This window comes from Ascaphus truei, chromosome 11 (assembly GCF_040206685.1).
Source record: "Ascaphus truei isolate aAscTru1 chromosome 11, aAscTru1.hap1, whole genome shotgun sequence".
Lineage (NCBI taxonomy): Eukaryota > Metazoa > Chordata > Amphibia > Anura > Ascaphidae > Ascaphus > Ascaphus truei.
Window position 1 is genome coordinate 43,584,428 of NC_134493.1, and position 27,719 is coordinate 43,612,146.

General features: G+C 48.3%; 1 protein-coding gene and 1 long non-coding RNA gene across 3 annotated transcripts; one reads left to right on the top strand and one right to left on the bottom strand.

Annotated features, from left to right (window-relative positions):
* Nucleotides 1-1,136: 1,136 nt before the first annotated feature.
* LOC142463336 (cytochrome P450 3A24-like) lies at nt 1,137-27,042 on the bottom strand. Of its 2 annotated transcripts, XM_075565960.1 has the most exons (13): nt 26,871-27,042; nt 25,776-25,869; nt 23,556-23,608; nt 22,786-22,885; nt 22,472-22,585; nt 21,861-21,949; nt 19,104-19,252; nt 18,694-18,821; nt 17,924-18,005; nt 16,886-17,046; nt 8,510-8,736; nt 2,096-2,258; nt 1,137-1,539 (listed from the first exon to the last, which is right to left on the bottom strand). In XM_075565960.1, the coding sequence occupies exons 1-13, from the start codon at nt 26,939-26,941 to the stop codon at nt 1,450-1,452; spliced, it is 1,521 nt and encodes a 506-aa protein (XP_075422075.1). In that variant the 5' UTR covers nt 26,942-27,042; the 3' UTR covers nt 1,137-1,449. The 2 variants fall into 2 exon arrangements, with proteins under 2 accessions (XP_075422075.1, XP_075422077.1); XM_075565962.1 differs by lacking the exon at nt 22,786-22,885 and having other exon boundaries at nt 26,871-26,913.
* On the top strand, nt 22,690-24,307 carry LOC142463338 (uncharacterized). Its single transcript, XR_012787418.1, has 3 exons — nt 22,690-22,721; nt 23,716-23,831; nt 24,169-24,307. It is a non-coding gene; the product is annotated as an uncharacterized LOC142463338 (long non-coding RNA).
* Nucleotides 27,043-27,719: the final 677 nt, after the last annotated feature.

The following is a 27,719-nucleotide window of genomic DNA, read 5'->3' on the forward strand; positions in this document are numbered from 1 at the left end:
AAGGCGTCGTTACGCCACTGAATGCAGGAGTCCAGAGCTTTTAGCTCCATATATACAAGCATGTAGTGACCTGAGCAAAAGAGCTTACATTATAAGTGGTGTAGGGCAGGGCCGTCAGTCCCAGAATAAACACGCTGGTAAATAAAACAAACGTGACTTTGCTCCCAGAACCCGTAAACGGGCAGTTTGTGGTGAGTCTGATGAGAAAGCAAACACCGTGATAACGATTAGTATTTTGTGCAGCCCTTCTCAGCTTTAAATAATCCAGCGGCAGCTGCAGAATAAATATACTGCTCAAGTTCCCATCCCCAAGGGGAAGGGATTCATTCACCTGCTGTATCATTGCTTTCTGTTTACACTGATAACACCTTCAACGCTGGACACGAGCAGCAACAGCTCAGGTTTTCAGGACATCCCAGCTTCAGCACAGGTGGCTCAATCAGAGTTGAGCACCCCTGACCTAACTCATTACTCTCCTCCCCTTTCTGCTCACACTTTGCACCTCTCCTGCACATTTGCCCGCTGGTATCAGATGGGATTCTCTATAAATGCTCAGGACTTTTGGGGACTATCCCCTAAATTGTGATTTTCGAAATCTGGGCGTCTCTAGGCTGCACCGTTGAATTAAGCAGGACATGTATCTTTACGGTGACCTCCCGGCAGAGTTTGAGGGCTAAAGACTTAAAGAATTTGCTTATACTTTAAAATCTTAGAAATGTCAGTATTGCACATATCAGGAAGTATAAATAATCCTGTTATCTGCTACATGAAATCACTATGCGGAGGGACCAGCACTTTATTATTATCAGTGTTACTGAATTGTTCTTTTCATAACTGTGAGATACAAGGGAAAAAAACAACCTAGAAACAGATTGTGGCTTAAAGACCATCGGTTACAAATCAGCCTGATACAGCAATGCTGCGGGATAGTGTCCAGCTCTCTATGGACTGAGCTTGGACATGTCCGACCTGTGAGTCATGCGCAGCGGGGACTCAGAGCGGATTTTAACGCTGGACAGATTCCACGAGCACCATACTTAATACAAGCCCTGCCTGTCACAGCCAGTCCCCACCACCAGTTCCCACAATGCCGTGCATCACCACAATGCAGGGGGGCGTAATTATTCCACAACTAGTTTCATATAAATGTTTTATTGTCAGTGAAGCCAAAGTGACCGGACAACATTCACATACAGTAACATCCTCATTGCGACCCCGGTATTATCTGGTTAATGGTTTGCACAGTCCATGTGTCTGAATGTTGTAGGCTCTGTGTACTGTGCGGTGAGAGCTCTGCATTACTTGGAATATTATGGAAAATGCACATTGCGTTTCAAATATGGTTACAATTTCTCCCAGGTTTTGAACCTTGCCTCATTCTGCTGCTGATCTTTTAAGCTGGCAGAAACTCACAGCATGGGAGGCTGCAGTGTGTGCTGATTCCACCTGTCACTCTTCAGCTGATGTCCGAGGAACAATCTTTAGAACTATTGGTGTCTTTGGCTGCATGGCGCCTTGTGTGCTGAACTCCATGGGGATCTGCAGAAAGTAAAGAAGAACATGAAAATCCCAAAGCAGAAGAGGAATAAAGAGTGGGAGATTTGGGTCATAAGCACCCCAAGTTATTTACCAAGCTTTTCTTATTTTACCCATTGGGTGTCTCCTTAACCAGTGGGGTATTTAGAAAGCATGTCTAATGCCTCCCACACAGGACCAGGTGCAGTGTGTGTGTGGCCTATTCTCTTCCCCGTGGCCCAGCCATGGTGGCAGTGGCGGTGCTGGAGAGAGCCCACCTGGGGGATCCTGGCACGGAAGTTGGCTCTGGCTGCCGTGATCTTGGGTGGGCTCCCTCCATCACTGCCGCAGAGAGCGCAGGGCCTTGGTAAGAAGGGGGTCCAGTGCAGTCGCACCTATGGGAACGCCATCAAGCCGGCCCTGCGTGATCCTCTGCTCAGGAGACAGAAAGGTTAGCAGATAGGGTCTATATGAATGATTGCTTGGTACAGCTGCAAGTCCCATGACCTGTGCCTGTGATGCCATCGGCTGGAGTTGTATACAGAAGGTTACTGGCTGATTTTTCTATAATGTTGCCTACCGCAGTCTCTTTGCAAGGCCGGAAGGTGAAGTTCTGCAGCAGGACAGTGATGGCCAATTTCATACTCAGGAGAGCGAATCTCATCGCGATGCAGTTCCTGGGCCCAGCTCCGAAGGGCAGGAAGGTGTACGGGTCCTGGGCCTCTCTGTTCTCTTTACTGAACCTGGAATAGGGAGAGAAAGTTGAGGGCCAAGCAGCAATGGGTCCCGGTATTACCAGGACCCCAGTGTTACCATCACTCTTCCATGAGTCTTTCCTCTTGCTTTGGACTTTGCTATTGTGCCAAAAGTCAATGCCCCAGATGAATCAAAATCGGTCATATCCTATTCGGCCGGGACACGGCAGCCGTCACCGTACTGCTGTGTTAGTCAGTAATGTGCGTGTCATTGTTTAGTCAGCTTTTTGGCTTTTCCATATTATTGATTTGCAAATTACTCAGTTCCATGTTTGTAACTTACAGACATTTCCCAATTAAATTCCCTCTCCCTCTGAAATGCTTTCTGTAGAGGGAGAAAGGGGGTGGCCCGGTATTAAAGGGGTTGCACCCCATATGGCCATCCCCTGACCTCACCAGAGAGACAAGGGGTTAACTGGACTGCAGTCCAGGGATGAGGTTTGCACCTTGTTGTACCTTGAAAATGTATGTCCCCCTTAATGTTTCATTATAAGCATGTATTTTAATGTTTTAAAGTGCATTTCTGTATCTCCAATTCTGGAGGTCGCAGAGAGTTCATATTTGGCCAATATGTGGAGTCACTGTAGGCATTAAAAACTGGCAAAGGTCGACCCACTGAGCCCACCAGAATGGAACTTATTAATATGTGTAGATATTAAAGTGTATGTGTATTTTATTTTGGATCTGTTCTGAAAATGCAGACGCCATTTGCTAGGCTAATAGGTCATGAAGGGCAGACGGCTGAGTAGCCTAAGCACGGTGATCAAAAGTTAACTGCCTTGATTGTTACCCAATGTCTAGGGATTAAGTATTATGCAATCAACAAAACTCTGCCAGTCTAATTGTTACCTGAGGGCATGGGTTAGTCTGTTAGTCTGTGTCTCCACATTAGAGAGTGGATACAGATAATTGTTCACCAATAGGCTGTGTTCAATGTTAAGAATAGGGTTGCACAGGTATATAAACTGTGTCAACCCTACAGTTTTTAGTTGTGCTGGAGTTGTGCTTCTGATTCCATCTTGAATGTCACTGGACTGCTGGAGAATTGCTAGCGGATACTTCTCCATCCCCCAACCCTAAGTAAGTGTTATCTTCTTGTCTGTTAATTGTACTATATTGCTGTGTTCACCTTATTTAAGGAATAAATTATATTTTATTATATCTAAGCCTCGTTCAGTTCAACCCAGATATTTGGTGTTCATTATATCTTGTCATAAGCTACCGTGACAAGCTCTATAATTAACTGGTGGCAGCGGCGGGATTGAACTGGACCTGTGTTACAGTATACTGCGGGATACTGTAACATAGTAGGAACTTGATGGTAATTGCAAGTTCCTGGGACTAAAGATATTGAACACACAGTAGTGCAACAGTTAACACAAGTTGTAACACCACCTCACTGCTGTGACTGAACCATGAGCGAGGCTGAAGGCTCATCCAACATGTGGACCTGAGCTCAGCTGAAGGACAAGTGCCGTGAATATGGACTGCCCTATGAGAACCAGGAGGTCGCAGACATGGTTGACGCAATCGGTGACTATGAAGCCCGGCTTGCAGAGCCTTAGGATACGGCTCAGCTTGCCCTTTTACAGCCACCCAGAGATCAGGGAAGGAACCCAGTGCCGGGGCGGCGGAATCTCGGGGAGGGAACGAGTGCACCTCCCAGGAGCAGTGCAACAGGAGGGGTACTGGTTGCTGCGGCTACCAGTCCGTTCACCCCTGAAATGTTGGCACTAATTACTGCGTGGGGAGACAGAGGGACACCGGAGGAGCGGCTGCAGTTTATCACTATGGCAGTGAACAGACCCGCTTATTGCCCCCCTGTCCAACCCAACACAGATGAACTCAAGCTGGACCAGCACAGTCTCACCAGGTTCGTGGAAGCCACTGACCAGATTGACAGTTTCTTAAAGAACTTTGAAACGTAGTGCTGGCGGTACAAAGTGCTTCCCCAGCATAGGGATGCACGTTTGGACCCCTTACTGTCCGGATTGGCTAAGCAGACAATGATGGCGCTTCCAGATGAGTATGCTGATGACTATGACCACCTGAAAGAACTGTTATTGTTTCAGTACGGTTTTACCCCTGAAGCCTACCGGGGTAAATTCCGGCAGGAAGAGAGGCAGCCCCAGGAGTCCTATGTTACCTACGTGACCCGCATGGCTTTGTACGGGATACGATGGGTGGAGGGCTATGAGGCACGGACTTACCAATGCCTGCTGGACCTCATCTTTCAGGAGCAGCTCATGGAGCAGTGCCCGCCGGCGGTGGGGGCTTGGGTGTACGACAAGAAGCCCAAGACTTACCAGGAGGTGGCGAGGCTTGCAGATGACTATGTGGCCAGCCGAGCCCTGATGACCGCCAAAACAGTAGCCAAGGCGGCGGCGGCACCGGCCAGAAGGTCTGCCAATGCCCCCCAATGGACTCAGAGGCCGCCTGCAGGCAGCAGTCCACCGAAGGCAGGGGAGCTCCGGCACGAGCGGCGGTGCTACAACTGCAACCGCCCTGGTCACATCAGACCAGATTGCCCGGAACCCCTGCGTTCCGGCGGACCCCATCAGGGGCAACGCACCCCAGCTGCGAAGCCGGCAGCCCGCGTGCGGGTAGCTTCCACCAAAGACACCGGACCGGTCATGGAACCAACTCCCAGCGAGGCGTCCCAGGCCACACCTGTCCCGGTTTCATCGGTGCCTACAGCCAGGAGCGGAAGACATCTCAGTGCGGACCTGCAGCAGACGGACGGCCGGAGCAGACATCTCACCCCGGTCACAGTCGGTGACCCGCAAGCAGTCGGCTTGCTGGATTCAGGAGCTGCAGTGACCCTGGTCCGACCTGATATGGTCCGGCCGGAGGAATTGATCCCAGGCCCTGGGATACAGATCACTGTGGCCGACGGAGAGCCACGTTTCTTGCAAGTGGCCAGAATCTTTTTGGATTGGGGGGAGGGCCAGGGTGTGCGGGAGGTGGGGGTTTTACCCGGTTTGGATGCCAATGTTCTTCTTGGCAACGATCTGGGAACGATGACCTGCACCTATGACCGAGTGCCCAAGCCCGCTGCAGTGGCGGCGGTTACCCGGAGCCAGACAGCAGCAATGGCGGCGGCGCCAGTCCCCCAGCCTTTGGGACCAACGTTAGCGGAGGGCGCAGAGGAGCCCGGGGAGGTAAGCCAGGATCAGTTGCAACCACAGACTGACTTACTGTTTCCCCTCACCCATCCCCATTCTCCGGACAATGACATGACTGGGGGGTGGTCAGAATTAGGAGCCCAGTTTAGGGAGGCAGTGAAGACAGACCTTACCCTTGCCGGCGTGAGACTTCGGGCGTCCGAATCTCAGTCAGGGGAAGGCACTGAGCACTGCCTATGGTATAAGGGACTCCTGTATAGAGTAGAAGGGAACCCAGGGATAGAGGAGGGATTGACCAGTAAGCGACAGCTAGTAGTGCCCCAGGGGTACCGACAGCAACTGTTACGGGTAGCTCACTCTAATCCGTTAGCGGGACATCAGGGGGTCAACAGAACGCGAGCCCGGTTATTACAGCGTTACTCCTGGCCGGGGGCATCTCGAGATGTGGGCAATTTCTGCCGCTCTTGTGATGCCTGCCAGCGAGTGGGTAAGGCGGGCGACCGTGTGAAGGCACCCCTGAAACCCCTACCGATAATAGGGGAACCCTTCCAGAAAGTAGCGATGGATCTTGTAGGACCCCTTATGATTTCTAGCAGGCAGGGAAACACTGTGGAGCAGGTGGAGATAGGGGCACAGTTGAGTGCTAGGCAGAAGGGAGAAGCCAGGGACATGCTAGCTAAGTATGGGGCCCTCTTCACTGACATGCCAGGGACCACACACCTCACAAAACACCCAGTGCTCACAGGGGACCTGCAGCCTCTGCATAAGCACGCTTATAGAGTGTCAGCAGAGGTCAAGACCAGTATGGAGAGGGAGATAGAGGAGATGCTGACCCTAGGGGTAATTACTCTGTCCCAGAGTCCTTGTGCAAGCCCGGTAGTTCTAGTCCCTAAGAAGGACAAGACCACCCGGTTTTGTGTGGACTACCGCTTGCTCAACGCTGGGACGGTGTCAGATGCCTATCCCATGCCTCGCATGGATGAGTTACTAGATGAACTCGTGGGGGCAAAGTATCTGACCACCATGGATTTGAGCAAAGGCTATTGGCAAATTCCCCTGACCCTGGAGGCTAGGGAGAAGTCAGCATTCATCACTCCAAGTGGCCTCTATGAGTTTTTAGTTATGCCATTTGGGATGAAGAATGCCCCGGCTACCTTCCAACGCCTGGTCAATAGGTTACTGGAAGGGATGCAGAGCTATGCCAGGGCTTACTTAGATGACATTGCTGTCTTTAGTAATTCCTGGGACTCCCATTTAGGACATGTAGCTGCGGTGCTAGATAAGACCAGGGAGGCTGGGCTTACCTTGAAACCCACTAAGTGTATGGTAGGGATGGCAGAGGTCCTGTACTTAGGGCACAGGGTGGGTGGAGGGCACCTCAAACCAGAGCCAGCCAAGGTAGAAGCCATAGTTCAGTGGCCTGTACCAAAGACCAAGAAACAGGTCATGGCATTTTTGGGCACCGCAGGGTACTATAGGACGTTTGTCCCACAGTACAGCACCGTGGCCAAACCCCTGACTGATTTGACTAAGAAGCAACTGCCTGTGCTTATCACCTGGACTCCTGCCTGTGAAACTGCTCTCCAGGCACTGAAAATTGCACTTGCTGGGGCCCCCATACTGGCTGCCCCGGACTATACCAAACATTTCCTCATACAGATTGATGCCTCGGACTATGGCATTGGGGCTGTGTTGAGCCAAGTGGGGGACGACAGTAGAGAGCACCCTGTGGTGTACCTCAGCCGAAAACTACTTCCCAGAGAGGTGGCCTATGCCACCATTGAGAAAGAGTGCTTGGCCATTGTGTGGGCACTCAAAAAACTCCAGCCCTATGTTTATGGAAGGGCTTTAACGGTCCTCACAGACCACAACCCCCTGAGTTGGCTGTAGAGGGCATCAGAGGAGAATGCCAAGTTGCTAAGGTGGAGCTTGGCCTTGCAAGAGTTTGAGTTTACTATTCAGCACAAAAAGGGTAGTGAAAACAGCAATGCTGATGGACTTTCACGTCAGAACTATCCCTCTGAGGCTGAGTTAGTTAAGGGTGCCAGCAGTGCCCCACTTCCCGTTAGGGCCAGTGGGCCACAGGTCACCCATTAAGAAGGGGAGGTGTAGAGGGAGAAAGGCGGTGGCCCAGTATTAAAGGGGTTGCACCCCATATGGCCATCCCCTGACCTCACCAGAGAGACAAGGGGTTAACTGGACTGCAGTCCAGGGAGGAGGTTTGCACCTTGTTGTACCTTGAAAATGTATGTTCCCGTTCCCATGTTTCATTATAAGCATGTATATTAATGTTTTAAAGTGCATTTCTGTATCTCCAATTCTGGAGGTCGCAGAGAGTTCATATTTGGCCAATATGTGGAGTCACTGTAGGCATTAAAAACTGGCAAAGGTCGACCCACTGAGCCCACCAGAATGGAACTTATTAATATGTGTAGATATTAAAGTGTATATGTATTTTATTTTGGATCTGTTCTGAAAATGCAGACGCCATTTGCTAGGCTAATAGGTCATGAAGGGCAGACGGCTGAGTAGCCTAAGCACGGTGATCAAAAGTTAACTGCCTTGATTGTTACCCAATGTCTAGGGATTAAGTATTAAGCAATCAACAAAACTCTGCCAGTCTAATTGTTACCTGAGGGCATGGGTTAGTCTGTGTCTCCACATTAGAGAGTGGATACAGTTAATTGTTCACCAATAGGCTGTGTTCAATGTTAAGAATAGGGTTGCACAGGTATATAAACTGTGTCAACCCTACAGTTTTTAGTTGTGCTGGAGTTGTGCTTCTGATTCCATCTTGAATGTCACTGGGCTGCTGGAGAATTGCTAGCGGATATTTCTCCATCCCCCAACCCTAAGTAAGTGTTATCTTCTTGTCTGTTAATTGTACTATATTGCTGTGTTCACCTTATTTAAGGAATAAATTATATTTTATTATATCTAAGCCTCGTTCAGTTTAACCCAGATATTTGGTGTTCATTATATCTTGTCATAAGCTACCGTGACACTTTCCCAGACCCTCTGGAATCCCAGTGATATTAGGGTTAATTGGACTTGTGTCTCAGAGGCTGGAGCTGCACTGGAACACAACAGGCTCCAAAGCTTCTCGTGAGGTACCTCTCGGGTCGGAACTCATCCGGTTCTGGCCAGTACTTGGGGTCCCGATGCAGCACATACAGTGGGATCATGGTGACCGTTCCCTTTGGGATGATAACTCCATTAATCTCCACATTTTGCTTTGAGATTCTATCTAGCCGCACGGCAGTGGGGAACATCCTCAGGTTTTCCTGGATCACCATATCGAGGTACTCCATCTGCATCAGAATGTCATAGGTTGGACTGGCCTGAAGGGACAATTGGGAAAGACTTAAGCTGGTTACATTGATTATCCATCCGAACCAGGTGTATTCACAGAAAGGTGTAATTTCCTAAAGAGCAGAGTGGAGTAGGGCAGGAGTAGCCAACTCCAGTTATCAAGGGCCACCAACAGGTCAGGTTTTAAGAATATCCCTGCTTCAGCACAGATGGCTCAGTCATTCAGAATGACCGAGCCACCTGTGCCGCCATGGGGATATACTTAAAACCTGACCTCTTTGGCCCTTGAGGACTGGAGTTGGCTACCCCAGAAGTAGGGCAAGGCAGGACCCAATGTCTTCCATATGCACATGGATGATATTACAGGTGCCCCAAAAAATTGTGCAGGTTACAGTAAGCTTGATCGCAAACCACGTAGTGTAACCAAAAAGGTTCAGAGAAGATTGCTCCAACATGAGGCCCATGTTACGTGTCAGACACTTTGACCTCGTGTAACTGTGTTCCATAGTTACATAGTAGATGAGGTTGAAAAAAGACGTAGGTCCATCAAGTTCAACCTATGCTAAATTTAGACAACAGATACTTTATCCTATATCTATACTTCCTTATTGATCCAGAGGAAGGCAAACAAAAAACACCATTAAGGGGAAAAATTAATTCCTTCCTGACTCCAAGAATTGGCAATCGGATTAATCCCTGGATCAACATCCTTGCCATGTATACTTATTTGGTATATCCCTGTGTAGCGGTCATGTAAAATGCCTACAGTCATCTCTCCTGTTGGCAGTAAGGCCTGGTAAGTGTGGGCATGCCAGCAGTAATTATGGAGGTTTCCCCTCACACCCTGGTGGGGTGCTCTGTGTATGGCTGGGACTGGTCACATGCTCTGACTCCATGGTTAGTGATGTCAGAGATGTGTCAGCCTCAGAAGCTTACATAAGGCACAGCACTGTGTTGCAAAGTTAGTTCTGAGTTCTGTGAGTGTTGCTGGAAAGCTCTTGTCAGAGCTGAGGAAGGAGTTAAAGTTCTATCAGAGTGTCAGTTATGTTATAGTAACTCCATGGGAGGCTGTGTCCAGGGACCTGGCACAGGACAGTGATTCCTGCGGGAATAGTGAATCCCTGATCTGGGTGACATACCTAACTAAAGGGAGCACTGGCGAGATGAGCGGCTGAAGATACTCCTTGTGGAGGGCAGTTGCCCTGCCGTGTCAATAAAGATGAGTTCAGCCAGAAACCCTCTCGTGTATCTATCAAGAATGAGTGTACAGAGAGGAGCACCACGGAGGAGTTCCTCGCCAGGATCATCCCCATGCGGACGCAGGGACCCTGGTGAGGTGGAGGCGCTGCACTGGAACTAGGTGAGACTCAGCACACTACCTCAGCTGCCTGTCTGACGGGTTCTCCCCACACACCATCATGCGGGAGACTCAGGAGTCCTGTAGCCAGCAGGTGCACCATATGACATATCCACACTGTAATGGGGTCCGGTTAGACCACAGGGGCCAATGTGAGATTGGGTGGGTCAGGCCGGGCCAGAAACACTGTTACATTTGGAGGCGCTGCTGAGATCAGATCCGTCAACAGGACAGGCTTTTAGCTAGGTCACTGGGAAACAGGGAGAGTGTCTGCTGCCACTTTGTGCTGCGTAGGGACGGACCTAGGGGTGGTCAGGGGGCTGACGGGATATTGTCAGTTCGCAGGGACAACCTAGGGGCCTGAAGGGAGTGAGGGGTCTGGAGCGGGCTATAGCTGACCGAGTCACCTTGAGGCAGTGCTAGTTGGTAGGATGCCAGAAGGGACAGCCTGTTAACTTGGTCAGGAGTCCTGGAGAGGGTCTGCGCTAGGCTGACCAAGACAGGTAGACGCCCCAAGTACTGCATGGCAGAGCCAGCCAGAGTACCTAGCCATTCCAGACACTCACCGTAGGGAGCACAGACTGGGAGGAAGGAGTCACAGCAGACACTGAGAGAGTGAGCCTAGCCTGAGGTAGTGCAACACTGAGTCACACCTAGATAAGGTACACATGTGGTGGTGCATCTGAGCTAATCTTTATTGTACCGGTGTGGTGGCTGCCCCGCAGAGTGGAGCCTCATGTACGACAACTGTTATGAGAGAGTGGAGGATCCGCGTGGCGCGGAGAACGTAAAATGGCGGACAGAGGCTGATGGGGAGGGCACCCGTGGCGTGCAACCCACTGAAGAGCAGACTGTCGCCGAGTTGTCATTGACCAGGCTGCTCTGGAGCGGAGCGAAGGCTATGGCTGCCCCGTTTTTATCCTGTATGGGACAGCGAGGGGCCACCCTTGAAGAGTGTGAAGAAATTGTTATAATTGGGGGAGAACCCCGTGAGGAGAGCGAACGAATGGACTTTTTGGGTGCAAAAACCAACCAAAATGGCGGTTCCCGCTTGCAAGGGAAACCGCATGGGACAGTTACAAAAAAAATGGCTGTTGCAGGACTTGCACAGAGCTGGCCGGGAATGGCGCGAACAGCAGAGCCCCGCCCTGAAGGGGGGCATGGCGCGAAAGCTATGGCTGCGCCGGGATGGACAGTGACTAATTCAGCCCCTGTGCTGAGTCAACCGTTGAGTTTATGGGACCCTCCCCTGATTTCTACCAGGGGGAGTGACTTTCAATTATGGCCTGTGGGGATGCACCCACTGGGCCCAGGGACTGATATCCAGACGGCGCCACTACAAAAAGTAGTTCCGGCCGTGGAGGTGATTTGCAAGCAAAGGTACCTTGTGCAAAAAGCTGCTGCAAGGAGAAGGCGGGAACTAGCCGCGGGAAAGGACTTCAGCTCTGGGGAGGAGACTGGCGCGAAAACGCAGACCGCGCCCACCAGGACTGAGAGAGGTGCGGCCTTAATTAAGGGGCATGATATTCCCCTGTGGGACCCGCCCATTATTGCAACCCCTGGGGGCGGGTTCCAACTCTGTCAGAGAAGGGAGGAGCCGAAGCAGGGAGTGGCGGATCCAGCAACTTCCACCAGTCAGTTGCGAGGAACCACAGAGAAGGAGAGACCGGTACAGGAAGTGACTCCTGTACAAAGAATGGCCTGCTCTTCCACTGTGGGCACTATGGTCTCCACCCAGCCATACTCAGTGCCCGGCGGGGTGCTGGTGGTGAGGGTGGCCAATACAGAGACGGTAGTCGGGCTCTGCCTACAATGCGGGCTGCCCGGAGGTACAGTGAATACGATGGCACGTTGCCCTCATTGCGGGACTTTGTATCTGTGGCCTATGCCCACATTCGTTCCAATACAGCCTGCTGACCCCCCGGTGGATGTGACACGGCGCTCTGCTGAGTCCCCGGGCGCGCTGTGGATCAACCGCGCGAGTCCCGGAGGCAGGGGACTGGAGCCGGTCAAGTCGGCTGGGTCACTGGCCATTGAGGCGGCTGGATTAAACCCCGTGACAGGGGCAAAGAGACTTTCACCCCGCCCCGAGACCCCTAGGTCGGGGCGAGGGGACTACTCTGATGAGGACCTCCGTGAGCTGGCGGTAGCAAGAACGGAGCGGAAAAGACAGACGGGGAGAACGACGCCCCGTGGGGTGAGTGACCGGACGTCCCCCGCAGATCGGCGATCCGACCGACGGAGTCCCGCCATCCCAGGACCTGGCGGAGATGGGAGAGAGACGCCTACACCCCTGCGGATGGGTAAGCCAAAAAGCCCTATCTCTTACCTGGTCACAACAGACGGCGAAGCGCTGGAAGGGCCGCGCCAGGCCCAACGCGCACGTGGAGGGACGGCATCACTTCCGGTGGCGACGGCGGAGCAACCGGATGTCGTGGGAGAAGAGATCCCGCATGGGGGTACAACGCGAGATGGCGACGCTTCCGGTTCCGGGGAGGACGTCACTTCCGGTGACGACGGCGGAACCCAGGAAGGGGAAGCAGCGACGCTTTGGCGATTGGGGGAAGGTCCCCGACCGCTCGTATTGCCCAGAAAATGGAGAGACGATCTCAGGACTGAGGAGGGTGAGACATCATCCTTGGACCAGTCTACGGACAGCCAGGAGCGGGTCGTAACCCCGTGGGGTCCCGTCCCATGCCCCTATACCCAACCCCATGCCCTAGCTAATGCCCCTACCCCTATCACACGGTCACCGGGTTCACCGCCCAGCTTGGAACTTGTGGACATACCTTTGGGGGGGGAGGAAAAACGGACTGGGGAGAGGCAGCTCAGTGGAGCTACGGAAGGTGATTCAAGGGGAGGAGGAGAATTGAGGGTGGCGGATACAGCACCCCAACCGGCAGTAAAGGCTCCGGGGTCCTCGAGGTGGTCCAAACCGCGATCCACAAGGTCGTCAGGGGTGTTTTCGTTTGATGACGACCGAGAACCAGGGCCTAATCCCTTTAAGGAGACCCGGTGGTGGGCTCCACTATTTGAGGGGTACTCCGCATGGATGGACCGTACTCGGTTCCTCATCCGGCGGGAGGACGTGGTAGATTTCTGGTGGAAAGAGGGAGAGTTTACACCAGAGCAGAGGGACAGGGAACTACAGAAGAGGTGGTTCCAGCTGGAGCGTAGGGACATAGCGCCCATGGGTCCCGACACACTGTCCGACCCAGTAGATTCTGATGAGCCCCTATCATGGGTGTTACCTGGGAGGGCAGGTAATGCTGATCTGACCAGGGTCAGTAGGGCAGAGAGGGCTATAATAGCCAAATATAAAAAATCCCATGGGTTGGAGTATCCCTATGTTCCGGAGCCCCTGATGGATGAAATTGAGGACAATAGGGAAACGTGGCTCCAAGAAACTATAGAGCTGTACTTAACCAATAGGGGGAGCGACATTGTAGGTAAAAAGGCGGAAGAAAGAATAGACACCCTGATGCGAGTGTGGAGCATAGGGAGAAATGTTCACAAACATAGGGTGACCTATGTGCCAGAGAGAGGATCACCTAGGCATTATTATGTTACGGTCCTGGATATGGGTAACCGGGAAGTGAGGAAACCTGACCCAGATCACTATTATTAAGGGGGTACTGAGACATTACGCGGGTTCGTGGCTGCTGGTCGGGGCGGGCTTGGCGGATGACTGTATTCATATGTACTGTATTATGAGGAAATTTGTGTGATGTTAATTATGTTTTCCGTTACAGTGTTTCCTGGAAAGAGGTATACAAATTTAGGTCCCAGCGTGGACGATGGGATTCACCAGGGGGAGAATGTAGCGGTCATGTAAAATGCCTACAGTCATCTCTCCTGTTGGCAGTAAGGCCTGGTAAGTGTGGGCATGCCAGCAGTAATTATGGAGGTTTCCCCTCACACCCTGGTGGGGTGCTCTGTGTATGGCTGGGACTGGTCACATGCTCTGACTCCATGGTTAGTGATGTCAGAGATGTGTCAGCCTCAGAAGCTTACATAAGGCACAGCACTGTGTTGCAAAGTTAGTTCTGAGTTCTGTGAGTGTTGCTGGAAAGCTCTTGTCAGAGCTGAGGAAGGAGTTAAAGTTCTATCAGAGTGTCAGTTATGTTATAGTAACTCCATGGGAGGCTGTGTCCAGGGACCTGGCACAGGACAGTGATTCCTGCGGGAATAGTGAATCCCTGATCTGGGTGACATACCTAACTAAAGGGAGCACTGGCGAGATGAGCGGCTGAAGATACTCCTTGTGGAGGGCAGTTGCCCTGCCGTGTCAATAAAGATGAGTTCAGCCAGAAACCCTCTCGTGTATCTATCAAGAATGAGTGTACAGAGAGGAGCACCACGGAGGAGTTCCTCGCCAGGATCATCCCCATGCGGACGCAGGGACCCTGGTGAGGTGGAGGCGCTGCACTGGAACTAGGTGAGACTCAGCACACTACCTCAGCTGCCTGTCTGACGGGTTCTCCCCACACACCATCATGCGGGAGACTCAGGAGTCCTGTAGCCAGCAGGTGCACCATATGACATATCCACACTGTAATGGGGTCCGGTTAGACCACAGGGGCCAATGTGAGATTGGGTGGGTCAGGCCGGGCCAGAAACACCGTTACACCTGTATACCTTTCCCAACTAAAAAGATGTCCAACCTTTTTTTGAACAAATCTATTGTATCTGCCATCACAGTCTCCATGGGTAATAAATTCCAGATTGTAACTGCCCTTACTGTAACTGCCCTTTCCTTTGTTGCTGGTGAAATTTCCTTTCCTCAAACCTTAAGGGATGGCCCAGAGTCCTTTTGTACTGCCCGTGGGATGAATAGTTCTTTTGAAAGCTCCTTGTATTGTCCCTGAATATATTTGTATATAGTTATCATATCCCCTCAGACGCCTCTTTTCTAATGTAAATAAATCTAATTTAGCTAGCCTCTCCTCATAAGTTAGAATGTCCATCCCCTTTTTTAATTTGGTGGCTCTTCCCTGCACTCTCTCTAGTTCCATAATGTCTTTTCTTAGGATTGGTGCCCAAAATTGTACTCCATATTCAAGGTGTGGTCTTACTAATGATTTGTAAAGGGGCATAATTATATTTACTTCCCTTCCATCCATTGCCCTTTTGATGCAAGATAAGATCTTGTTTGCCTTTGCAGCTACTGCATGACATTGGGCACTATTGCTAAACCTGCTGTCTACAAGAACTCCTAAATCCTTCTCCATCAAGGATTCCCCCAATATATCTCCATTTAATTTGTAAGTCGCCTTTTTATTCTTGCATCCCAAATGCATAACCTTACATTTATCTGTATTAAACCTTATCTGCCATTTACCTGCTCACGTTTCCAGTCTCTCCAAGTCCTTCTGAAGAGAAATTACATCCTGCTCTGATTCTATTACCTTACACAATTTAGTATCATCAGCAAAGATGGAGACTTTGCTCTCGATCCCAACCTCAAGGTCATTAATAAACAAGTTAAAAAGCAGGGGTCCCAGTACCGATCCCTGAGGTACTCCACTCACGACTTTAGCCCAACCTGAAAAAGTTCCATTTATGACAACCCTCTGTTGTCTGTCCTTTAACCAGTTTTCAATCCAGGTGCATATATTATTACGGAGTCCAATTTTCTTTATTTTGTACACCAACCTCTTGTGTGAAACCGTATCAAAAGCCTTTGCAAAATCTAAGTAGACCACATCAACTGCATTACCCTGGTCTAAATTCCTACTTACCTCCTCAAAAGAAACAAATAAGGTTAGTTTGGCAAGATCTATCCTTCATAAATCCATGCTGACTATTACTAATAATTTTGTTTTCCATTAGGTATTCCTGAATATTATCCCGTATTAAACCGTCAAGTAGTTTCCCTACTATTGAAGTCAGGCTTACAGGTCTGTAATTTCCCGGTTGTCATCTAGCTCCCTTTTTAAATATAGGCACCACATCTGGTTTACACCAATCTTGTGGTACTGAGCCTGTGGAAATGGAGTCCTTGAATATTAAATATAATGGTTTTGCTATTACTGAGCTTAACTCCTTGAGAACTCTTGGATGTATGCCATCAGGGCCAGGTGCCTTATTTACTTTCATTTTTTCAAGTCGCTTATGAACTTCTTCCTCAGTTAACCAATTGTTCATTAATATGGAGGTTGTGGCTTCCTCCTGCGGCACTACTATTGAACTTGATTCTTCCCTGGTATACAGAGGCAAAGAATTTGTTTAATACCTCTGCTTTTTCCTTATCCCCAATAATCTGTCTACCCATCACACACTGAAAGGGTCCTATATTTTCATTTCTCATTTTTTGTTATTAAGGTACTTAAAGAACTTTTTAGGGTTGACCTTACTTTCTATTGCAATGCTTTTTTCATTATCCATTTTTGCTAATTTGATTGCCCTTTTGCAACTTTTGTTACATTCCTTATAATTTTGATACGATGTCTCTGTCCCTTCTGACTTAAAGAATCTAAACGCCTTCCTCTTCTTGTCCATTTCCTCCCCTACCTGTTTATTTAGCTACATTGGTTTTGACTTATTTCTTTTTTTACTTATTACCCAAGGGCATACACTGATAAGTGTACTTTTCTAACAATGTTTTAAAGATTGCCCATTTATCTTCTACATTTTTCCCTGCAAAAACATCATCCCATTGTATTACTACTAGATTAGACCTCAGTTTATTAAAATCTGCCTTTCTAAAGTTTAAGGTCTTTGTTGAACCCAAGTAATCTGTTTTTTGATAATTTATTTCACTCTACATCTGACCATAAAGGCCAGAAAGGAGCCATCTGTAATACAAAGCATGTTCTCACCTTGTCTGGGAGAGCTCCGTCTATCTCCTCCTGCAGCTTCTGCTGCACGTCAGGGTGCGTCGCCAGGTTATAGAACAGGTAGGAAAGTGATGTGCTTGTGGTCTCATACCCAGCAACGAGGAATATAAAGGACTGAGCCATTATTTCCATGTCTGTCAGTGCTATGAAGGGAAACACCATGCAAAATATGAACAAGGGCAAAAGCGCCAGGAAACTATATATGCGTATATAATTTAAGACCCGACATGAGAGTTCAGTTTGTACATGATTTTTCCAAACCTCACAAGCACATTTTTTAATGCAATTTCTCATTATGTTTTGTTCGGTTATTTTTTAGCTTCATGGCTGGTGCAGGGGAGATGTGAGGAAGTACTTCTGCAAAGGAAAAGGTGGTGGATACATGGCATAGCCTTCCAGCAAAAATGGTAGAGGCTACTACACCAGTAGACTAAACTTTCACTTGTCTACCTCCCAAAACAATCCTCTATACATGTGGAGAGACCTGTGAGCACACCTGGGATACCCGAGAAATATGCACATTTGAATATATTTTGCATATTTAGATGCGATTATTTTAGTGGTATCTCTTCACATTTGGAGATATACAAGTAAATGGATACTTGGGTTACGCCCCCTGTGTGAGGACATCAGAAAGGTGCTTTGTAACGGACTTGCATTCATGGATCTGGTGGAATTTCGCTACTGTTGATACCTCTCTGGAAACATGTGGCTATTCCCCTTCTCCAAGCACAATGTTAATTTAAGCTCGATTTATCTTTTCGTATTTGCCCCGCTTTCTGACCTCACATAAAACAGACAGTTCATTGTACAGAGTTCGCCCAGATGGAGAAGGACTAGTAATTGTATTGGATAAATGGGTAAATCATGTCCTTTCTGTCAGTACTTTGGGCCGAAACAGAATAATAATAATCATCACAAGGCCCCCTGCTGTGTGAGAATCACGGTGTGAAATGTCTGTTAGAGAATAATCCCAACCCAGTCCTGAAAATTGTGTGTTTGATGAACCCATTGAATTACTTTTGCGCTCATCATTTACTCCATTGGTTCCATCATCTGTTGTCTTCGAATCGACCATGAGCTGCAGGAAATCCACACGGCCCTGTGGGTAGAAGTTTAGATGTAGTCACATTGCAGCTTCACTCCCATTTGGGATGAGTTTTTATAAACCCAACTGAATGAAAACAAAAGTGTGGTGTCACACCAAAAAATGTGAGTTGGATTTGGAGACCGAAGTCTGAGAAGATTTTAGCAGGGCATATTATCCGACTCAAGACTTATTAGGGAAATGTAACCTCCAATTCTGAACAGAAGTAAAACCTCAATGTTTTCTGCTAAACAGCATCAGTACACACGTCTGCGACATTTTTTTTGGGTGCCACGGTGCACAATACTCTAATATCTATTTTTATTATTTTGATAAAAGCCACTCGGAGGCCCATCAAATAATTGATAGCACATACATCTACAACACAGATGCCATTACTTTGAGGTTATACATTTCTAAACTGTCCCATCATCTCCTGAGAATAATGGGTTTCACGACAATGAGACAAAATATTAATTCAGTCGATATTTCTGGTGCTTTGTGACAGCACTTAGACAGAATGAAAGTGACACAAGTGTGCAGCCAATTGTGTAGTGTAGATAATTTCTGGAAATAAATTAGTGTACTGTAAATCTGTACTTAAATAAGCTCACAGCACATTAATTGCTGTGTAAAATGTCAAACATGGTGTGAAAAGAGACTTGTGTCACAATTGTACAAAATCATCCAATTTTTAACTCACAGAGTGGTCCCCTTTCTGCCTCTTCTCCTGGAAGCTGGTAACTGCTTTCATAAAAAATTCAATGACATCTTTCGGGAAAAAATGCACGTTCAGTTTTTCAAGAATTGGAAGAAGACACGGAAAAAGCACTGCAAGAAATCCAGAAAGCAAAGAAAAATCGATTTATGTGGAAAATACAAACACAAGAGGTAAAACCCATGATACTAAGAACAGGAATTAAACTTGTCAACAAAAAAACACCCGAGGATTTATCCAGCACCGAGTCATCCCAATCTGCTTCTTTTTACCATTACAAGAAATTATTTAATTATAACCAAAGATGTCGATGCTGATCTTCAGCAGGGTGCGCTGGTTATAGCAAAATGTGAGAAATAAGTCGCAGAACGCTGTCATTTTGTAAAACACGTTACCTACGAGGATGAGCAATGGGTTAAATAATCCAAGTTTCAGCAGCTTCTTGATGTTGGTAACAAACGGGTCATTTGGTTTGTTCAGGGAGTCAATATTCACACTGAAAGAGGTGCCAGTGATCACGTCCATGCTGTAAGCTCCAAGGATACTAGGAGATCAGAGAAAGGGATGCATTGCCTGGCAAGATACAGCTCAGCCTTCGAGGTAATTAAATATGTATATTTTTTATCTATGCAGCAGCAACAATGTACACAGAACTTTGCAGAACAAGCAAGACAGCGCCGTGAGATGTTATGCAACGTGGCAATGGGAATTAGGGAGTCCCTGGTCTGCAGACTTAATCTAAATGGAATAATGGGAGGCTCACGGAATACAGTAGGGGCAAGTGCAGTATAAAACATAGCTGAGGGGGTATGTGGATATGGGGGTTCCCAGCACTCAAAATTGATGAAAAATGACAAAAGAGGCTCAATGCCAATAAATAAATAGTTTGTATTTGGTGAACATATGATGATGGAGCAAGCCGTAGTCTACAGAGAGCCTAACTAATTAAACAGGGGAGGGAAACAAGAGGGGGGGGGGGGGGAAGGGGAGAGAAGGGAAAATAATTTCCCTTCCCCCCTATTGATATCTGTTTAATTAGTTAGGCTCTCTGTAACCTACGGCTTGCTGCATCATCATCATATGTTCACCAAATACAAACTATTTATTTATTGGCATTGAACCTCTTTTGTCATTTTTTCATCAATTTTGAGTGCTGGGAATCCCCATATCACATATTACATTGTTAGGAGGGTTTGAGGTCCCTCTAAGTTCCCTTGCACCATATCTCTATTGATTTCTTTTCTAGATACGGTGGAGTGCTGCCTACCACCCGTACTTGTTATAGTTGAGGGGTAAATCAGTGCATCAGTAATGCGAGTAACCGCAGGTCCAAACTAACCAACTGCTTTGTGGACGAGGTGAGATTGTAGGTGTGACTTGGAGATGGGGAGGGACGCCGATTGGTCAGTGCATAGGCAGAGTTGGGACACGAGAAGGTTGCAATAGTCAAGTCGGGAGATAATGACAGAATGGGTGATTTTTAGTGGTAGAGCAAGAAAAAGAAAGGGCGGATTTGGCAATGTTGCGGTGGAACAATATTGGCAAGATTTGGCAACAGCATGAATGTGAGAAGGAAAATATTACATCTGGGCAGCGGGCTTGGGAGAATGGCAGAATGCTAGTGTTATTAATGGTGACAGAAAATTGAGTAATTGGGCCTGGTTTAGGTGGGATTATGATGAGCCCCATTTTAGACGTGTTTAGTTTCAGATGACGTAGGGACATCCAGCCTGAAATTGCAACCAGTGATTTGGGACTGAATGTCTAATCTTCGGTGCTGAATGATTTAGTTGTGTATCATCTGCATAGAGGTGATATTTTGGAGTGAAGGCCAACGGGAGAAGAGGAAGAGCTAGCAATGGCAAGATTAGAACGATAAGAGCAGAACCAGGACAGAGCTTTTTTTATGGATACCAAGATGGAGGAATTGATAGGATTAGAGGCTCGTTTACAAGAGGTCCAAAGCACAAGAAAGGTCAAGTAAAATTAGAAGGAGATGGAGCCCTTGAGATTTGGCAGTGTAGAGAGACTTAGCTACTTTGGGGAGGACAGTTTCAGTGGACTGAGCGGTTCAGAAGCCAGATTGCAATTAGTCTAAGAGTATTAATGTTAAGGAATTGAGTACGCTTGAATAGACAAAAACTTGCAAGGTGTTTTAGTGCAAAAGGTGGGAGAGAAACAGGGCAATAGTTACAAGGGGGGATGGTGGTGGGAGTATGTTTAACGGTGTGGTTTTTGAGGATAGGTGTGACTATAGAACGTTTGAATGCAAAGTGAAAGGTGCCTGAGCAGAGCGAGGAGTTGAAAATGTGTGTACTGTAAGTAAAGGCAGGAGAGTGGGCGTCAGAGTTCAGAGTAGATGAGTTCCATGTAGTGGAAGGAGAGGTGACAAGTGGGGAGCAGACCAGCGTTCAGAGTGGGGTGTTAGGAAAGTAAGTAGGAGATGCAAGTGGCGGATTAGATCTACATTCGCCTTAAAGTAGTCAGCAAAGTCTTGGGATATAGTTTAAAGAGAGAAACAGGTAAAAGGAAGTCACAGGAGAGAGTCAAAGATAGAGAATAACAACGTGGGGTTGTGAGAGTTAATCATTGTAGATAAGTATTGTTGTATAGCCTGAGAGAGGGCAGAGTTAGAACCGGGAAGCAGAAATGTGTAGTGAAGGAAGTCACCGTGAGTGCGAGATTTCCTCCAGAGGTGCTCCGAGAAGGGAGTGCAGGAGCATGGAAGTATGTTATGCCAAGGTTGGGGATTAGAGTGACACAGGATAAAATAATATATATTGACAACAGGGTCAATGTTATAGGTAGAGTCAAAGGAAGAGTGGATCAAGTTCAGGGTGGATTTCAGGGCGGAGAGGTCAGTGGAATGCAAGGTATGAATGTAGCGGGGGAAGAAAGAGGAATTGTGGGAAGGAATTGAGACAATATGTTGATCACAAAGTGCAGAAGGGGAGATACTGAAATCAGACATATTCGTGGACGCCATGTTTTTTAAAGTACTGCCCTGATTTGAATCAGTTTGATTTCTACTGACTGAAAGATACAGGAAATTATTTTACACTTTTTTCACAAATCAGCCCAGGACAAAGGTTGACTGTGTTCTCAACTAAGACTGAAATCGGTTTTATCCATGAATGTAAAAAGTGACTTACTCCTTCATGACACACGGTTCATTTTTATCCACGTGCACCTGGAAATTCTTTATCAGAATATTCGAGCAACGTTCCATAATCTGAAACATCTGAAAAAGAGGAGAACATGTCTTAACTGCTGAACCGATTCTTCTTGGGACCTACGGACCTCATCTCCATGTGTATGAGTTCATTCAAACCAAATATGAATAATTTATTATTTAAATAAATTACCCAACTGTGTTTCCTTCTGATTCTTCATATTGAAAGCCAACAGGATATTCATTAAGGTGCAATACCCACTGCCTCTCAATGGTTATTAGCCACCATTACCACTCATTAACGTGATCCCACTTCAGTGAATATACAGCAAAGCTTTTGATTACTTCATGGACTCACCTCATCTACTTCATCTTTTGGTAGATTATGATATCTCTGGGCGTTAACATATTGTGTATTAAACAAGTTTAATTATTAAAAGACAGTGGTCTTTTAAAAGAAAAATAGAATGGTTCAGATTGAATGCTAATGATCGTTCGCCTGAAGACGTGTGTGTGCCAGAGCACACAGCGCTCGGTGATTCACCGTCTCCCTACATATCGGGGAATAAGATGCCCCCCATGGCTCTTTACCTCTTTGAGTTTGCCGCTGGTGAAGGTGGGGGAGAGAACCGTGCGGATTCTCTTCCAGTGCTCGTCCTCAGCAAGAGTGACAGCAGAGCTTAGGGGGCCGCTCAGACCGAAATTCTGCATGGGATAGAAAGAGGGCGCAAGTTACCCAACAGCGGTACATCAACCAATCAGAGTGCTGCATAACGCAAAGCTCATAGAGTCATGTGCTCAGAACCTCAGGCAGGGAGCCCTGATTGGTCAGACAGATCAGGTGCAAGATCCTGTGCGTAATGCACATTTCTATCACAGGACAATAGCAATAAAAATAATCTTACCCGCCGGTTGGTAAAGTTACTGTAACAATCTTTCACCAGGATGGATTTAATTATAACCGGGTCCAAAACAGCGAGCACCGGGACTCTGCCATCATAAAGCCTGCAGCAAAGCACAGGGCACAGAGGCATCACGGCTACTCCGTGTCAGGGAGAGAGCCAGGGGAAATCTGTATATAGCCCCCTGAATTCCGTTCCTCTAGTGCACCGGCCCCCGCACCGCGTCACGCTCGTCTTGTGCACAGCCCCCCCCCCCCCCCGCGTCCCGCTCCTCTCACACACACAGGCCCCCCTCCGCATCCCGCTCCTCTCACACACAGGCCCCGCCGCGTCCTGCTCCTCTCACACACAGGCCCCGCCGCGTCCTGCTCCTCTCACACACAGGCCCCGCCGCGTCCTGCTCCTCTCACACACAGGCCCCGCCGCGTCCTGCTCCTCTCACACACAGGCCCCCCCGCGTCCCGCTCCTCTCACACACAGGCCCCCTCGCGTCCCGCTCCTCTCACACACACACAGGCCCCCTCGCGTCCTGCTCCTCTCACACACACACATGCCCCCCCCCGCGTCCCGCTCCTCTCACACACACAGGCCCCCCCTCCGCATCCCGCTCCTCTTGCGCAGTGGTCTCTCCACCGTTTCCCACTCCTCTTGCGCACAGGCCCCTCCCGCATCCGGCTCCTCGCGTACAGGCCCCTGCGTCCCGCTCTACTAAAGGAAATTAAACCCCGGCAAGCTTGATCCACGCGTGTCTCTTTGGTGGATATTATACTCACCTCCACATCTTTCCATACTTCTTGAAACATTCCATATCAAACTGCACCACACCCTGCAAAGACACGGATATACAGAACATGCCATCATACACGGAGCCATCCGTAAATAAAGGTACATGGATGCAAATAAATATACTTATTACATTTGTTGTTTGTTCAGGAACAAGAACACTGGCAGGAAGTAACCGAATGAATATCTGTGCTGCTGTATACCATGTGTACCACTCAGCAAATGCACATCGCAGAGACGATGGACTCGGGGCTTCTGCTAGTGATGTGGGTAAAATAAGCCTGCTGTAATCCTCCAGTTATTGAGTCCTGGGTACTCCAAGGAGGGAACTGTGACGGGAGGGGTCGATTTGGCTGCTTTGAATAAAGGTTAAGCCTGCCATTACCCCTACCTGTCCATACTGTGTATATATGTGTTGTCTAGCCTGGTACTCAGGAGAAATGTTGCACGTTGCCTGTGACCTTTCCCATGTTTTTTGTGTAACTTTCTGCATGTTGCATTTTCACCCACCAATCAAGGGCTGGGTCATACTGAAGGCACCCAGCCTTAACCCTCCCTTCATGTATCCATTTTGTGGCTTAGTGAGTTCTTTGGCTATTGCAGAGTTAGAGTTCCAGTGCCGGTTCCAGGCCTGAAGACCACTTCCTGTAGACACTGCATGGGAGAAGAATGGGGGAAATCTCTTCATGGAGGTCCCTGCACCTAGACGTGCAGCGTAATCCTCAGTTACCCCAGTTGGGAGTGTGTGCTTTATGGTCTGTGAATAGTTGTGGTTATCATTTACCAATAAATGTCTCAATTTACCCCTTTCCTCTCTCTGACCATCAATTCATCTCATTTTCTCTCTCTCGCTTCTCCCCTTCTCCATCTCCCCCTCATTTCTGCATAGACCTGCGCTCCTTTAACCTACCAGCTTTTGATTCCACATTACGCTCCTCCCTCTCCTCTCAGCTCTGCTCCAGACCCTGATAACCTGGTCAGGAACTACAACTTTGCCCTATTCTCCTCCCTTGATCTACATGCCCCTCTTTCTCTCTGCCGTTCTCGTCCTTCTAACCCCAGACCCTCATGCGCAGACCCTCAATTCCCACACACGCATGCTGCGTTCCTGCACTCCTTCCTCTGAACGCCTCTGGAGGAAATCTCACACTCTCGCAGACTTCTTTCACTACAAATGTATGCTGTCCTGTTTCAATTCTGCCCTGTCTAAGACTAAACAAACCTACTTATCATCACTAATCAACACGCACACAAGTCTAACCCACGCCAACACTTCTGTCTTTGACTCCCTACTCAGACCACCCCCAGCTGTCTCTTCTTTCTCCATCTCACCTCAGGACTTTGCTGATTATTTTAAGGAAAAGGTGGAATACATCAGAACATTCCCTCTGTTTCCTCCTCCCACCCTACACCGCTTCCTAACTGTCCTCCTGCCTTCCTTGACTCTTTTTCCGCTGTCACAGAGGAGGATGTGTCACTGTTGATCTCCTCTTCTCCCTCTACCACTTGCCCTCTTGACCCCATTCCCTCCCATCTCCTAAAATCCGCTTGCTCCTACTATAATGCCTATGCTCACACAGATTTTTAACACTTCCCTTTACTCTGGTACCTTTCCCCCCTCCTTCAAACATGCAACAGTCATACCATTACTGAAAAACAGCAAGCTTGACCCTACCTGTCCTAACTATCGACCTGTCTCCCTCCTGCCTTTTGCCTCTAAACGCCTTGAATGTCTTGTATTCTCTCGCCTGCTCCATTTACTCACCACCTATTCTCTCCTAGACCCTCTACAATCTGACTTCCACACTGCTCACTCCACTGAAACAACCCTCACAAAAATAACTAATGACAAATGTAGTTCTGTCTTGCGTGTCTATCCCTAGTGTGTTAGTCCTGGACTGGTCCCCTGTGACAGGCACTACATTGTAGGTAGGTCTGACGCAAACATCCCACAAGGTAACACAGATACAATGTATAACTTTGCAGCACAGAGTTCTATTATTGGGATATTTTATGACATATCTGAGATTAATTTGGCAGAGATGGTGAATTGAATTAGCAGCGTGTGTTCTTGCTCTATGTGAGCTGCGCAGAGGGCTGATTGTCATAATGCGCTGTCCCCAAAACCTTCCAAAACTGATTCACCAGCATTGTCCTCTTCCTCCTACTACACCTTCTGCATTTTGATCTGGTGCCAGACACATACTCACTTTGCCATATCCCAGAAAGGTCCCTATAAACGGGAACGGGATGGGTCCAGGAATTCCCAAGTTCTTAAAGAATCGAAATGGCCATATCCCGTACCTGGGGAAGAAATTACCATGTAGTGTGAGAGACGTCTTCACCCAACTTTAATACAAGGTACAACATCCAGTGTTTTCTCTCCAAAGAAGGACATGTCGGGAATTCTAATATTCCCAGTGCCCTGCTTACAGCATCCTGACGCTGTGGAGACATTCTTGGCCATTTGTACTAAGCCATGCTACTGTGTACTCCCTACTCCAGAATGGATTAGTACAGCGGTGTGCAACCTCCCCGCACCTGTGCCCCCCTATCTGCTCCCTCAGTCGCGCCCCCCCTCCCGTCTAATGATGCGTCAAATGACGCTGCAGGATCATTTTACGTCACGTCTCCATGGCAACGCCGCGTTGTCATAGAGACGCGTGACCAGAGCCTGGTAAGTTTGCAGAGGCCTCGCGCTCTCAGCGTGGGGGTCTTTATAAACGCAGCGCCCCGCCCCGAAAAGTCTTGGGCCCCCCAGTTTGCGCAGCGCTGGATTAGTATATATAGCTTCCTTCAGCTCATTCAAATGAATGGGGTTGACCAGGTACAATACTGATAGAATAGTGTAGTATGTGCAGAAACACCAACTTGTGGTCTTTGTGAGGAAACATACTAAAGAGAACACGCTACAGGTCTGTGTGAGGGAACATATTAAAGAGAACACGCTACAGGTCTGTGTGAGGGAACATGCTAAAGAGAACACACAACAGGTCTATGTGAGGGAACATATGAATGACAACACGCTATAGGTCTTTGTGAGGGAACATACTAAAGAGAACATGCACAGGTCTACTGTATGTGAGGGAACACACAAATGACAAACATGCTACAGGTCTGTGTGAGGGAACATACTAATGAGAACACGCTGTTCACGCAGCATCAGAGAAAGTGATCTAAAATCATAGAAATAATTGGTTTGAGGCTTTTAGACCCGGCAGAAAGTATTTCTATTGGAGTTAGTCCTAGTTACTGCCCCAGACTTTGTATTCAGGAGCAGCACACGGAGCAGTCACAATACTCACAGAAACCAGAGCGCCCAGAAAGCAGCCAGGAGAATCCAGGTCTCGGTGGAGAGGTCTGGGATGAAGTTCATGATCCGACCCTAATGATGGGGAAGGAGGGCAGTGTGTATGTAATTGTCGCTCTGTATGTTATTCTCTGAGTCTCCCACGCCTTCCTTTATATCTACAAACCAAGGTCAGGTTCAGTCACATGATCTCATGGGCTGGCCATTTGTATATCCAGCCTTCTTTGCATGTAACTCCTTCCTCACTGAGCAGAGCTGGTCTCTATAAACACTCTATACCACGGGTGGCCTACTCCAGTTCTCAAGGGCCACCAACAGGTCAGGTTTTCAGGATATCCGTGCTTCAGCCCTATCTCAGGCTTCTGAAACATTGCTCTTTTTTGCAATCATGTCTGAAACTTACCAATTCAGTCGCCGGTTTTACTTTAACATTTAACTGGTCGTCCAATAGAAGGCCACAACATCACCTGCCCAATCACGTGTGTCTTTCTATTAGCCGGCGAGGCCCACGAGATATGGCGGCCATTGTCATTTACATAAAGGAAGGCAACTAAACCAGTCAGTATGTTGGGAAGGGGGAAGCTGGGTCACCGTAGCTGGTGATAGTGGGGTTCAGCTCTGGAGGACCCTGTAAAGAATGTAATAGTAATAAGAGATAAAGTGCTGGTCCGGCTGTATAGAGTGCGCTGTTACACTGTCACCTACTCAGCCACTCACAAAGCCGAGCGCTGGTGTAATGATGTGATCACAGGTGCGTCTCTGGTCAGACCTAGGACATTTGGACATGTCCGTTTTGCGGAGCGTCTGTGGGAAGGGTCCCTCAGCGGCCAAACGCGGGCGCAGA